General features: G+C 44.4%; 1 protein-coding gene across 1 annotated transcript in view; it reads right to left on the bottom strand.

Moving 5' to 3' along the window:
- The window catches only part of DCTN2 (dynactin subunit 2), an 84,555-nt gene that overhangs the window by 27,968 nt on the left and 41,303 nt on the right, over nt 1-15,284 (bottom strand). The window contains exon 7 of the mRNA XM_073576818.1: nt 10,085-10,235. Coding sequence (XP_073432919.1) covers nt 10,085-10,235 — 151 coding nt within the window. The remainder of the gene's footprint in view (nt 1-10,084; nt 10,236-15,284) is intronic.

The following is a 15,284-nucleotide window of genomic DNA, read 5'->3' as shown; positions in this document are numbered from 1 at the left end:
GTGCCCTACAGCGGATCTCACATGTAGGACAGTCACACTGGGAGATGTGACTGCTGTACCCGGCGATACACTGACAGGAGGTAGTCGCTTCCGCAGTGTATCACTGAGCTGCCGTGAGAGTTCACCGGAGTTCATCAGCTTCGGTGCTCTCATTTACGGCACCGTTGCGTGAGAACCGGAGCGGATCAGCTGATGAACTCCGGTGAACTCTCACGGCAGCTCAGTGATACACTGACAGGAGGTAATTGCTCTTGCAGTGTATCGCCAGAGGACGGATAGCGCAGGACTGTCCTACACCTGAGATTGCCATGGGACACTCGGTATTAAATAGACTACGGCAGGAAGGTGAGTATATGTTGGTTTATTATTTTTGATTATTTGCAGGGCACACGGGCATCGGGGATTAGGCGTTCGGTAAGCATGTATTTTGCATGTAACATAGTAACATAGTAATTAAGGTTGAAGGGAGACTTTAAGTCCATCAAGTTCAACCCATCCTATCCTAACTTGCCCTAACATGTTGATCCAGAAGAAGGCAAAAAAAAAACCCATGTGGCAAACAGTAAGCTTCACATTGGGGAAAAAAATTCCTTCCCGACTCCACACACGGCAATCAGACTAGCTCCCTGGATCAACGCAATATTAAGGAAACTAGTGTATATACCCTGTAATATTATACTTTTCAAGAAAGGCATCCAGTCCCTTCTTAAATTTTAGTAGGGAATCACTCATTACAACATCATATGGCAGAGAGTTCCATAGTCTCACTGCTCTTACAGTAAAGAATCCGCGTCTGTGATTATGCTTAAACCTTCTTTCCTCCAGACGTAGAGGATGCCCCCTTGTCCCCGTCACAGGTCTAAGAGTAAAAAGATCATTAGATAGGTCTTGGTACTGTCCCCTCATATATTTATACATTGTAATAAGATCACCCCTAAGCCTTCGATTCTCCAAACTAAATAACCCCAAGTGTAATAACCTGTCTTGGTATTGCAGACCCCCCAGTTCCCTAATAACCTTGGTCGCTCTTCTCTGCACCCGCTCCAGTTCAGCTATGTCTTTCTTATACACCGGAGACCAGAACTGTACACAGTATTCTAAGTGTGGTCGCACTAGTGACTTATATAGAGGTAAAATTATGTTCTCCTCCTGAGCATCTATGCCTCTTTTAATGCATCCCATTATTTTATTTGCCTTTGCAGCAGCTGCCTGACACTGGCCACTAAATGTGAGTTTGTCGTCCACCCATACACCCAGGTCTTTTTCAGTGACAGTTTTGCCCAGTGTTTTACAATTAAGCACATAATTATACATCTTGTTCGTTCTACCCAAGTGCATGACCTTACATTTATCCCCATTAAAGCTCATTTGCCATTTATCAGCCCAAGCTTCTAGTTTACATAAATCCTCCTGTAATATAAAATTGTCCTCCTCTGAATTGATTACCCTGCAGAGTTTAGTGTCATCTGCAAATATTGAAATTCTACTCTCTATGCCCCTTACAAGGTCATTAATAAATATGTTAAAAAGCGGGCCCAAAAACTGACCCCTGTGGTACCCCACTGCTAACCGTGACCCAGTCCCACCCTTTGTTTCCTATCCCTGAGCCAGCTCTTAACCCACCTACACATATTTTCCCCTATCCCCATTGTTCTCATTTTATGTATCAACCTTTTGTGTGGCACCGTATCAAAAGCTTTTGAAAAGTCCATGTACACCACGTCCACTGCATTCCCTTGGTCCAGTCCGGAACTTACCTCTTCATAAAAGCTTATCAGATTAGTCTGACAGGAACGGTCCCTTGTAAACCCATGTTGATATTGGGTCATAAGGTTATTCTTCTCCAGATACTCCAGTATAGTATCTCTTAGAAAACCCTCCAGGATTTTACCCACAGTTGAGGTTAAACTCACTGGCCTATAATTTCCAAGTTCAGTTTTTGTCCCCTTTTTGAATATTGGCACCACATTTGCTATACGCCAGTCCTGTGGTACAGACCCTGTTATTATGGAATCTTTAAAGATTAAAAATAATGGTCTAGCTATGACTGTGCTTAATTCCTGCAGTACTCGGGGGTGTATCCCATCCGGGCCCGGGGATTTGTCAATTTTAATGATTTTTAGACGCCGCCGTACTTCCTGCTGGGTTAAAGCAGGTGACATTTAATGGAGAATTTTTATCCCTGATCATGTTATCCGTCATGGGATTTTCTTGTGTAAACACTGTTGAAAAAAAGTCATTTAGCATATTGGCTTTTTCCTCATCCTCCTCCACCATTTCACCCAGACTATTTTTAAGGGGGCCAAGAATATTTTGGGATTATTTTTACTTTCTCTGGCAATGAGTCTCTCTGTCTCAATCTTTGCTGTCTTGATTTGCTTTTTACAGAATTTATTTAATTTTCTGTATTTATTTAATGCCTCATCACTACCTACTTGCTTTAATTCTCTAAATGCTTTATTTTTATCTCTTATTGTACCCCTTACAGCTCTATTTAGCCATAGTGGTTTCCTCCTATTTCTCACATGTTTATTCCCATATGGTGTGTGTATATATATATATATATATATATATATATATATATATATATATATATATATATATATATATATATATATATATATATATATATATATATGTATATATTGTGCACAGGTCCTATTCAGAATGTTAATAAACGTCTCCCATTTTCTTTGTGTATTTTTATGTCTCAGGATATCGTCCCAGTTAATTGCACCAAGATCATCTCTCATCCGTTGGAAATTTGCTTTCCTGAAGTTTAGTGTCCTTGTAACCCCTCTACTACACATCTTATTAAAGGATACATGAAAACTTATTAATTTGTGATCACTATTACCCAAGTGACCCCCAACCCTTACATTTGATATGTACAGTCATGGCCAAAAGTTTTGAGAATGACACAAATATTATATTTTCACATGATCTGCTGGCCTCTGGTTTTTGTGTGTGTTTGTCAGATGTTTTTATCACATACAGAAATATAATTGCAATCATATTATGAGTAGCAAAAGTTTATATTGACAGTTAGAATGAGTTAATGCAGCAAGTCAATATTTGCAGTGTTGACCCTCCTTCTTTAGGACCTCAGCAATTCTCCCTGGCATGCTCTCAATCAACTTCTGGATCAAATCCTGACTGATAGCAGTCCATTCTTGCAAAATCAATGCTTTTATTTTGTCTGAATTTGAAGGTTTTTGTTTGTCCACCTGTCTCTTGATGACTGACCACAAGTTCTTAATGGGATTAAGATCTGGGGAGTTTCCAGGCCATGGTCCCAAATATTCTATGTTTTGTTCCCTGAGCCATTTAGTTATCACCTTTGCTTTATGGCAAGGTGCTCCATCATGTTGAAAAAGGCATTGTTGATCGCCAAACTGCTCTTGGACGGTTGGGAGAAGTTGCTCTTGGAGGACATTCTGGTACCATTCTTTATTCATGGCTGTGTTTTTAGGCAAGACTGAGAGAGAGCACATTCCCTTGGCTGAGAAGCAACCCCACACATGAATGGTTTCAGGATGCTTGACAGTTGGCATGAGACAAGACTGGTGGTAGCGCTCACCTGGTCTTCTCCGAATAAGCCGTTTTCCAGATGTCCCAAACAATCGAAAAGGGGATTCATCAGAGAAAATGACTTTACCCCAGTCCTCAGCAGTCCACTCCCTGTACCTCTTGCAGAATATCAGTCTGTCCATGATGTTTTTCCTGGAGAGAAGTGGCTTCTTTGCTGCCCTCCTTGAGACCAGGCCTTGCTCCAAGATTCTCTGCCTCACAGTGCGTGCAGATGCACTCACACCTGCCTGCTGCCATTCTTGAGCAAGCTCTGCACTGCTGGTAGCCCGATCCCGCAGCTGAAACAATTTTAAGAGACGGTCCTGGCGCTTGCTGGTCTTTCTTGGGTGCCCTGGAGCCTTTTTGGCAACAAGGGAACTTCTCTCCTTTAAGTTCTTGATGATGCGATAGATTGTTGACTGAGGTGCAGTCTCTCTAGCTGCGATACTCTTCCCTGTTAGGCCATTTTTGTGCAGTGCAATGATGACTGCACGTGTTTCTTTAGAGATAACCATGGTTAACAGAAGAGAAACAATGATGCCAAGCACCAGCCTCCTTTTTAAGTGTCCAGTGGTGTCATTCTTACTTAATCATGACAGATTGATCTCCAGCCCTGTCCTCATCAACACCCACACCTGTGTTAATGGAGCAATCACTGAAACGATGTTAGCTGGTCCTTTTAAGGCAGGGCTGCAATGATGTTGAAATGTGTTTTGGGGGATAAAGTTCATTTTCTAGGCAAATATTGACTTTGCAAGTAATTGCTGTTAAGCTGATCACTCTTTATAACATTCTGGAGTATATGCAAATTGCCATTAGAAAAAATGAAGCAGTAGACTTTGTAAAAATTAATATTTGTGTCATTCTCAAAACTTTTGGCCATGACTGTATGTAATTATGTAAATGTTTTAATTTTATTTTATTTATTTTTTTTTTTTTTTTACACAATTAAACACAGGCGGTCTCTTATATGTGACAAAAGACGTAGTAGTCCCATCAAACGACGCCTAAGTACAATCACTATGGGCTGTTCGTCACATGGGTACACATTCTCCACCCACACAATCACCTTCTGACATTTCCTTTGACAATTCGCAGCAGATGCGCAAAAAGAATTGACGTGCTGCAGAAAATATAACTCTGCAAATACGAACAGAAATTTACTGATCATGTGCACAACACATCAGAATGGTCAGAATTACCTTGCATAAGTAATCCATTGCGTTTTTGGACCATTTACGCGCATAAAAATGCAGCGAAAATGCATCATGTGCACATAGCCTTACAGTACGGGGTTGATGCAATTACAGTTATGTCCAATTTAAAACTTTTTTTTTCTGTTTTCCTACATTTATATAAGAATCATCACTTGCAGAAATTTTTTTTACATAAACTAGTTTTTTGTTTTTATTTCATTTTATATGTGGAAGAATGAATAAAAAAACAGGGTACTTGCCATACAACTCTATTTCTGAGCCTTCACTGGGGAACACAGGAGACCATGGGTGCATAATCCCACAAAGTTAGCTCCTGCTCAGCAGAGAACACCCCCTCCGCTATCACGGGTGCTAATCGGTTAGCGAAAAAGCAGTAGGAGAAGCTATAACGAAACCAATAACTTGAACATGCCTCAACATAGGCAGCAAGGGACAGTACTGTGTACACTAAGGAAGGCTCTTAGAAAGATTTTATGGTAAGTACCCAAAGTCTTTTCTCTATTGCTTCATTGGAAGGACGCAAGAGACCATGGGACATGCTACAGCAGTCCTAAGGTTAGGAAAAAGGAGATGGAAACACACCCAGGACATGTCTAAGCACGGTTGACTGCTGCTAACAGAGCCTTCCTGCCTAGGTTCACATCAGCCAAAGCATAGGTATACACTCTGTAGAACTTTGAGAAGGTATGCAAGGAAGACCAGGTGGCTGCCTTCCATATCTGCGTCGCTTGATCGTGAACAACCCAGGAAGCCACCACTGCACGTGTGGAGTGACCCTTAACACCAGGCAGGGGCGGGCTATCTTGAACCAGATAGGCTTCCAGGATGGAAGAGAGGGACTCATCGGGCGATCATGGCCTTGGAAGCCGTGAGAACTCTGCGATGATGTTCGGGAATTACAAATGAGTCAGACCATCTAAAAGATGCTATTTTAGAAGAATAGAGAGACGTAGAGCCCTGACCACATTTAATTTGTGAAGGGAATACTCCTGAGGATGAGAAAGATGGATAGAAGTATGGGAGAATGATTTCCTTGTTAAGATGGAAGGGAGAAACTACCTTCGGGAGAAAAGGAAGAAGTTGGGAGGAGCACCACTTTGTCCTGATGGTGGACAAGGAAGAGTGAATAACAGGATAGGGCTGCCAGCTCTGAAATGCGTCTGATGGAGGTGATCGCCACCAGGAAGGCAATCTTCCAAGAAAGCAAGGAGAGAGAAACATCCCGAATGGGCTCAAAGGGGAGACCCTGAAACGTGGTCAGGACCAGGTTGAGGTCCCAGGGGTCTACAGGAGGATGATAGGTCGGGAACAGAATCTGCAAATCCCTGTAAGAAAGTCCCTTACCTGAAGCTAGGTTCCTGTGAAACAGAATTAAAAGGGCAGAGACAGGTCAGACTCAAGGCCTGACTTAAGAAAGGACATAAGGGATTGGAGAAAAAATATATGGGAACTGTCTGCTTGGATATACACCAGTGGAAAAAGGCCTTCCATGTGTGATGGTAGATGCGAGAGGAAGGGGGCTTCCTCACTTTGATCATGGTCTGGATAAGCTTTTCAGAGAAGCCTGTGTCTTTCAGGACTGCGGCTTCAACAGCCATACTAGTATATTGAGAGACTGAATTCTGGTGGAAGAATCCTGGAAAAGGAGGTCTGGATAATCCAGAAGCTTCCATGGAACATCTGATAAAATTGACGAGTAGTACATACCAAGCTCTTCTGTTCCACTCTGAAGTTATGCGGATTACCGGTATTCCCTATGCCATTATTTCTTGAGGAGTCTGGGAATCAGCAGCAGGAAAGGTGAAACTGAGACAGAAGAACCAGCTCATCAAAACCATTTGAGCGTGGTTGCGAGATATGGACACAAAGCGTCGAACCTTGTTGTTCATCCTCGACATCAGGTCAACATTAGACGTGACGCACCTTTGACAGATTTGGTTGGAAAAAAAGAAAGATGCACACCGGACTACCTGCAAGTAGGTTTTGCCAATGCTGGGGAGCGAGAAAGATGGCCCAGAGTTACAGTATGTTGATTGAAAGTGAGGACTCTCGAGCATTCCATCGGCCCTGGACTGTGAACTGTAGAAACACCACTCCCCAGCCCAGAAGACTGGCGTTTGTCGTCACTATCTGTCAATGCACTGGGAAAAAGAATCTCACGCGGCTGACGAAGGCACCACCAGGCAAAGTGACTGTCATACTTGCGGAGGAACAAGGAGGAGATCATCCAAGGAGGCTATCTTCTTGTCCCAACATGAAAGAAACACAAGAGGGCGAATGAAAATAAGCCAAGGGGAACGCTCCCATAGTGGCACCATCTTGCCCAACACCCTCATACAGACTTGAAGTGGGCATGCCGATGGACAACAGAAGACAAATCCTGAGAAGATCTCTTCTTCAGTCAGAAGGACCCTGGCGAGCACGGTATTGAAAAGCACATCGGAGAAAACTAGGCACTCTTGATGAGCCAGACCACACAAGACAGTGTGTCAAGAGTCACTTGGAGACTCTCGCAACAGTCCCAATGGGATGGAGCTTTGATTAGAAGATCGTTAAGGTAGGGGATTCACTAGAATTCCCCTGGGGCAAAGGAGGACCATGACATTCGTGAACACTAGGGGCCAATTCTAAACTGAAGAATGGTGTGAATTGGAAGTGAGAGTCCTGAACTGCAAAGTGGAGAAACTTTTGATGTGCCACACAGATTGAGATGTAGAGGTAGGCGTCCTGGATATCCACAGAACAGAGGAATTCTGCAGGCTCCATGGAGGCAATTACTGAGGGGAGGCAATCCATCCTGTAACGGCAGATCCGTACACACTTGCAAAAAAGAGAAAGTAGAAACCGGAGAAGTGATGCTTGGCGGGAATGAGAACGCCAGACTGGAGAGAGGTAATGACCTGAAGAAAAAAAAAAAAAAAAAAAACGTAAACCAGCAAGGGATCCCTTGGGAGACCTAAACTCGCAGGCGTCGTCGACTACGGAGAGTCACATATCCCTGAAGAGAAGATGACCTGTCGTACAGAAGAAAATTTGTTTGATCTAGATCTAGGGGAGGCTTTGTTTGATGAATGCGCGGCCACCAGGAAGGCATCCTCTTCTCCTGTGGTTGAGGTCAACAGTCAATAGTTGGATGTCCTCAAAGTTGAAAATGAGTGAAACGAACAGAAAAATGCAGGGTGCATTTTCTTGGGGGGGGGGGGGGGGGGTATTTTGGGTCTCTGCTGAGGGAGGGAACTCTTCCCTCCTGTAGCATCTGAGATGATCTGATCCAGCCTGCAACCAAATGGCCACAATGTTGGTGGCAGCTTGCAGAATCCAGAGATGCAGTAGGGAGATATTTCCCGCATGGGCAGTTTTATCTGCAAGGTCTGATAGTTCTTTGGTCTCCTGTATCCCGCAATGAAGAGATAGGAAAAAAAAAATGAAAAGCTACTGAAGAATTTACATTCACTATGCAGGCTAAATAATGATAGATTTTTTATTTTACTGGTTGTCACGGACACAGTGATATCAGATATGCATCTTTTTATTTTTAGGAGTTTGTTTTTATTAGAATAAATTACTTCTTGTAAAAAAAAATGTTATTTTTATTTTTTCAACACTTAAAAGGGAACCAGCCACCAGAAACAAAGCTGTTAACCTGCAGATATGCAGATAATTTGCATTACTATGCTACTCAGCACCTGCACTTAGCCTAATGAAGCAAGGAGAAAATTATCTTTATTCTTTCTGCCAGCATTCGGTATTCAGGCATGGACGCGCTATGTGTCACACTTAGCGAAATCGCTGGCGAGATCACTGTTGCGTCACAAAATCAGTGACGTTTCAGCGATCTCGCTAACGATCTCGTTATGCGAGACGGGGCCTTTAGGCTACCAGGTTTTGATCTATAGCAGACCTGGAGGCCACGGTTAAGCCCCCGTCACACATAGCGATCTCGCTAGCGAGATCGCTGCCGAGTCACAAGTTTTGTGACGCAACAGCGATCTCACCAGTGAGATCGCTGTGTGTGACACTTACCAGCGACCGGCCCTCCTGCCGGTTATCGCTGATCGTCCTGGAACGGCCAGGACATTTTTTTGATCTCTGGTCTCCCGCTGGCCAGCACGCATCGCTGCGTGTGACAGGCGGGAGACCAGCGATCAGCGAGCTGGTAACTAAGGTAAACAGAGGGCTTCTAAGTGGTGCGCAGCGCTTAGAAACCTGATGTGTACCTTAGTTACCAGCGCGCTGATGCAGGGAGCTGGTAACCAAGGTACACATCGGGTTTCTAAGTGCTGCGCGCCGCTTAGAAACCCTATGCGTACCTTGGTTACCAGCTTCCTGCACCAGCGCGCTGGTAACTAAGGTACACAGTGGGTAACTAAGCGACGTGCGTCGCTTGTTACCCCTGTGTCGCTGGTGCTGCTGCCTATTTGGCAGCTCACCAGCGATCATGTAGCGACACACCAGCGATCTTGACAAGGTCATATCGTTGTCGGGATTGCTAGCGCGTCGCTATGTGTGACGGGGCCCTTATCGGGCGATCACCGTCTGCAATGATCGCTCAGGCTGCTGTTTAGCTGTCTACTGGTTGCACCTGATCTCCGGCTGCCATTGCAATCATTGGATCCTTGCAGGGAGCCAACGGGGTGATAAAAGGGAGCAATTTCTTTCTGTCACTCTCTGTACTTGGTGTGGTCACTTTGAGTGCAACAAACACTAGCAACACGTAATTCCCTCTGCTACATCTTGGCTAGGATAGAGGGCAAATTAAATTCTGCTAAACACTGTCAGCCCCACCATCACGATCTCGGGGTAAATAATCACAGCATCTCACATTTTAATGAAAAGTGGCAGTCCATTAAGACTGTGAAAAGTCAGTGCAAGGGGTTTTCTCACGTCATTTCTTGAGGAGCACACCGCTCCTCTACCTCCTGTTTTCCTACTTGTTGCCGATGACTCGTCCAGGAAGATAGCAGACCTAGCTTTGACTCTGCAGCATGGGAGAAGCCCTGGCGAATTACTCGTAAAGCAGGCCAAACCCAGCAATTTAGACAATTTCAGAACGCCAGGCTCTAAAGAATACAGCAAGCAGCACTTGCACCTTGCCTAGGTATCCAGCTACACCAAGATCACAAGGTAACCTATAACCTTGGTAACAAGCTGTATACAAGAAGGAAAAAAATAAGAGAAACTGCAAAGATGCTTTGTTTGAAAAGCACTAGGCAATTTAGGAACTTTAAATGAAACCCCCTTTAACAGAAACTTTCAGAATCAAGGCAAAACGCAAGTCTATCTCTTCCATTACGCACCTTTGCAGCCTGGGAAAACTTGTTTTGTTCAGGACGACAGTGTAATTCATAGGTCACTAAGCCTCCAGCATCTTGAGCTGAACCCTTTGCTGAGCTTTTTCCTTCTGGACCTTTTTTGGTTTTAGCAGCATCCAACTGAGTTAGTAAACGCCTACGGCAAAAATCAGAGAAGGGTGACACATAAGATGGCAGCGAGCAAATTGACTGTTCACCTTATCCCGACTTATCTGCTGGATCCGTGTTCCGCAAATCCAGTCCTCAAGGCCCACCAACAGATCTTTTTTTCAGGATTTCCTTAGTATTGCACTGGCAAAAATTGCATCACCTGAAATAATTTCATCACATGTGCAATACTAAGGAAATTCTGAAAACATGACCTGTTGATGGCTCTTGAGGATGGGAGTTGGGGAACCCTGTGCTAGAGGTTCACTGAAATGATCTGGCTGGTGGCACTAAACAACCAGCAACTTGTTTGATCAGGGTGTGGTCTAACTGTCATCGGTTTTTCTCCTACATAAAAGGTTAAAAAAGTTTCTCCAAATTCTTTTATAGGACAGTCCGTGAAAATTGGAGGGCTAATGAATGGTATCAGAAAGCAGTTTGATTTTTTCATGGACCCAAAGACTTGCATTGCCGATTTTGATCTAACCTGTGTGTCAAATTGCACACGTCTTCACGAACCATTCCGTACACGAAAAATCACAGACATGTGAATGGCCCCATAGACTATCACAGGTACGAGTACCATTTGTGAAAAATGAAGATTTTGGGTACCTACTGTTAAATTTTTCTTGGAGCATTCATTGGGGGACACAGAAAACCATGAGTGTAGGCTTTTGCCACTAGGAGGTTGACACTATGTGAAAAAAGGTAGCTCCTCTCCAACAGTATACACCCAACTAGCACAAAGCTAATCAGTAAGTGAGAAAGCAGTCAGAGAAGCAATATGAATACAACATCCATAACCAAAATCAACAGAACAGTCAGGCTATGTGCACACGCTGCAGATACACCTGCGGGTTTTTCGGCGCGGATCCGCAGGTAAAACCGCAGTTAAAGTGACCTGCGGTTTTCCTGCGGATTAACCTGTGGTTTGCAGCATGAGAACAGCGGATTTGAAATGCCATAGGCTAACATGGTACTGTACCATGTCTGCGGAACTGCTGCGTTTCCGCAGGGCCAAAACCGCTGCGGAAACGCAGCAGAATCCGCAACGTGTGCACATAGCCTAAGGGTATGTGCACACGTATGTAGAAAATTCCTGACTGAAAACCGGACTCCTTCCCAGAAAACGCGCGTTTATGCGTTTTTTTCCGGAGCGTCCCGAGTCTCATAGAAAATAGCTAGAAATGCCGATTTTTCAGCGAAATCAACGAGCATGCTGCGTTTATTTTAACCGCGATGCATTTTTTTCACGGAAAAAAAACCGCATCAATATGCATGAAAAGTGCAGAATTCATTGGGATGCATCTCTTAAGCTTTTGTTTTTTTTTGTAAAAACTCTTAAAAAATGCGAAAAAACGCTTACATGTCCACATACCCTAAACCCTGTGCTCGCTACTGAAGGCTCCATGAAAGATTTTAAGGTAGGCACCCAAAATCTTCATTTCTCTATCACTTCATTGGGGGAAAAAGGAAACCAAGGGACTTCCAAAAGCAGTCCCAGGGTGAGTAAAAGCAGTACCATCATGTCAGACCTGAAAGGGGGCTGTTCTAAAAAGGTAGAGACGGAAGGCTCTTAGCAGGTGTCCAGTTTGTTGTTTAGAGACTGCTCTCAAGGATGAGAGGGGGATGGACAAAAGGAAGTACAATGACTTCATTGAGGTAAAATGCAGAGACCACCTTAGAGAAAAAGGAGGGAATCTGATGTAAAACCACCTTGTGCTGGTGGAACACAAGGTAAGGGGAGAGACAGGAAAGAGCTGCAAGATTAGAGGCTCGTCTGATTGAGGTAATCGCGACCAGGAAGGCAATCTTCCAGGAAAGAAGAGAGGAAAATTTAACAGAGGTTCGAAAGGTGACTCATGAAGGACATCAAGCACTAGATTGATGTCCCAAGGTTTTCCCGGCAACTGGTTAGAGAAAATGGAAGTGAGCGACTCCTTGAAAGAAGGTATGGATCTGCAGGCAAGACGCCACATTCTTCTGAAAGATAATGGAAAGGGCAGATACTTGCCCCTTAAGAGAACTGAGTTACAGGCCAGATTCTAGACCTGACTGTATGAAAGGCAAAATTAATAGCAGATAAAAAACCAAAGGGGTTGCCCCAGCTACCTTTGCACCAGCTTAAGAAAGCTTTCCATGTACTGTGATAAATGTGAGAGGAAGAAGGCTTCCTTGCTCTGACCATGGTCTAAACAACCTGATCAGAGAAACCAGTGGTTTTCACAACCGCGGCCTCAGCTTTGCCATTAAACTGAGCAACAGAATTCTGGTGGAAGAAAGGACCCAGAGACAGAATCTGGAAGGTTCGGGAGATTCCACGAGAAGGTGGATTAGTCCTGCATACCATAATCTTCTGGGCGAGTCTGAAGCAACGAGACACAAGCACTCCTTCCGCTTTGATCTTCTTGACCACCTTGGGGGGGGATCAGTGATAGAGGAGGAAACAGGTATGGGAGAGACAACTGGGTCCATGAAATTATCATCGCGCTGGAGCAGATGCTAGTGGGTCGCGTGATCTGGAAACACACTAGGAGGAGCCTTATGGTTCACTCTGGGCGCCATCAGGCTGACATCGGGAGTTCCTCATCGTAGACAAATCTTGAGGAAGACCAACAAATTCATTGATCATTCACTAGCGGTGAGACCTTCACGGCTGAGAAAATAGGCGGCCCAGTTGTTCAATCGTGGTATGCACACTGCTGAGATTGTTAGTATGTTCCGCTTGGCCCATAACAGAATCTGAGTCACTTCTGACATCACTGCACGACTATGGGTTCCTCCTAGGTGGTTGATGTATGCCAACACAGTGGCATTGTGAGACTGGATGCGAATCAGGTGGTTGGAAGGAGGTTCTGCCAGTGGAGATGGGCAAGAAGGATTGACCTGAGCGCCAGAATTCTGATGGGAAAAGCAGACCAGAGCGGAACTCTTTATTACAGGTGGAATATGCAAAATGCAGTACAATAGGAGGAGTATGGGAGTGAGACTCCCTGTGTTTTGGCATAGAGAAGGAGAAGATGTCTGTCTTGAAGATCCTGAATCCTTCTGCGCAGACCTGTGAAGGTAGATGAACAGCCAAGGACCTGCTGACCATCAAGCGGCTGGACGCAGATCAAAGGATTTGTGGACGATAATGGATCAGTTTTCCAACTGTGCACGTCGGGCTCTGTAGGGCAAGTGGGCCGGGGAATGGTGGCAAATACCACCCGCCTGTCCATCAGTGCAGGTGCCCTAAACATTCTTGATATGTTAGAGGAAAAGGGTCCTGCCAGATGGACAGGGAGACAGCTGTAGTGACACAATCCCACACTGCTCTTGGTCTTTAGGAGGGATGTCAGAGTGACAATGCCACTCTGTGGCCCGCAGTAACATACTGAACCTGCAAAATGGAACTCATTAATAAAAATCAACAAAACCTAAGGTAGAAATGGGGCTGAATGAGGCCCTGTGTCTGCCTTCTACTGACAATAAGCCAAAACCGATTCACTTCGTGCTAGTTGGTGGGTATATACGGCTGGGGAGGAGCGAAAGTTTTACATAGTGACAGCAGCATACACCCATGGTTTAAGGTGGCCCCCAATGAATCGATTGAGAAAACCACATAGCACTAGTATGTGAAAATCTGACATCTGAATGAGGTCTAAACACTGAAAATACAACAACTACTTTTTTCTGGAAAGCAAGTGTAATGGGAATTTCTTTGGCGAAATGCTCCCTTTAACAAATTTTGAGCATATGTCAAATAACTGAATTGAAGATAAATTCTCAAATATGCTTGGATTATAACAATGAATATATGCCAACCTGAAAACATGGCTTCCTGCAGTGTCAGAAGTGAATCTCGGAGGATGGAGAAGTTTAAGGGCCCCAATCATGAATGTTGTAGTCAGATGCTCTTGATTCATGAAGAGGCACACGCCACTTTATGAATCTGGAGCGCCTGAGTGGCGGTGTGTGGCTCCGTGCGCTGCACCAGAATTCTCACTCCAGTCGGTGTGATGTAGAATCAACCCTCATGAGCAGTCTACACGGGCATGTAAATCATAGAAAGTTGAATAAAATCACATTGTGATATTTACAATCCTATGTCTTATTCCAGAGAGATTCAGCTTTTTGTTAATATGTAAATATTACTGGGCCAGATGTACTCAGGCACAGCTCTGCAATGAAATCAGGAGAGCAGACTGTCAGTCATTACATGTCTCACACTGGAAACTCTCCCTTTCATTTATAAGCAGCTCTGTAGGCAGATTCTCAGGGATATCAGTGTCCAGCCCATAGATTTTAAAGGAAGCTGTCACCAGCAAAAATGCTATTAACCTGCAGATTTGGGGTTGATCTGCAGGTTAATAGCATTATTATGCTGCCCAATGCCTGCACATAGCCAAACGCTGTGGGGAGAAAATTAACTTTATTCTCCCAGGCAGCATTCGGATTCAGTCAGGGGGCGGCACCGACAGTTTCAGTCACTGCCCTTAGACTAAAGAGTGGAGGCTGCAGCTGGGCCCCCGGTCCTGACTGATAGCTGGCCCCAACATAGAGCTAGTGTCAGTCAAGGCTGGGGGAGCAGTTACATCGGCCACTCCGCATACTTAAAGCTGCGACTGAACCAGCACCGCCGCCACCACCCTAGTGACTGAAACCGAATGCTGCCAGGAAGAACAACGTTCATTTTCTCATCGCAGCATTTGGCAAGTTGCAGGCATCAGGCAGGTAAGTAACGCTATTAACCTGCAGATTAAGCCCATATCTGCAAGTTACTACCGTTTTTGCTGGTGACAGGTTCCCTTTAACAACTTATTTATATATTAAGAAAAATGTGGATTTCTCTGCAATAAGACATCGAATTGCATATATCAAGGGATCATTTTATTCAGCTTTCTATGATCTGCATGCACATAAAGGCAGCTTAGGAGGGACAATCCTACTGACAAATAGCTTATAAAACATCTATAATATAACCGGGGGAGCGTCACTCTGTCTGAAGCCTTTATAGACTGCGCAAGCGCAATGCGCCTGTGCAGTCTGGACCCAG

Source organism: Dendrobates tinctorius, unplaced genomic scaffold (genome assembly GCF_039654945.1).
Source record: "Dendrobates tinctorius isolate UK_male_01 unplaced genomic scaffold, ASM3965494v1 ptg000051l, whole genome shotgun sequence".
In the NCBI taxonomy this organism is placed as follows: domain Eukaryota; kingdom Metazoa; phylum Chordata; class Amphibia; order Anura; family Dendrobatidae; genus Dendrobates; species Dendrobates tinctorius.
The sequence above is the reverse complement of the archived record's forward strand: the minus strand, read 5'-3'. Positions and strand labels throughout refer to the sequence as shown.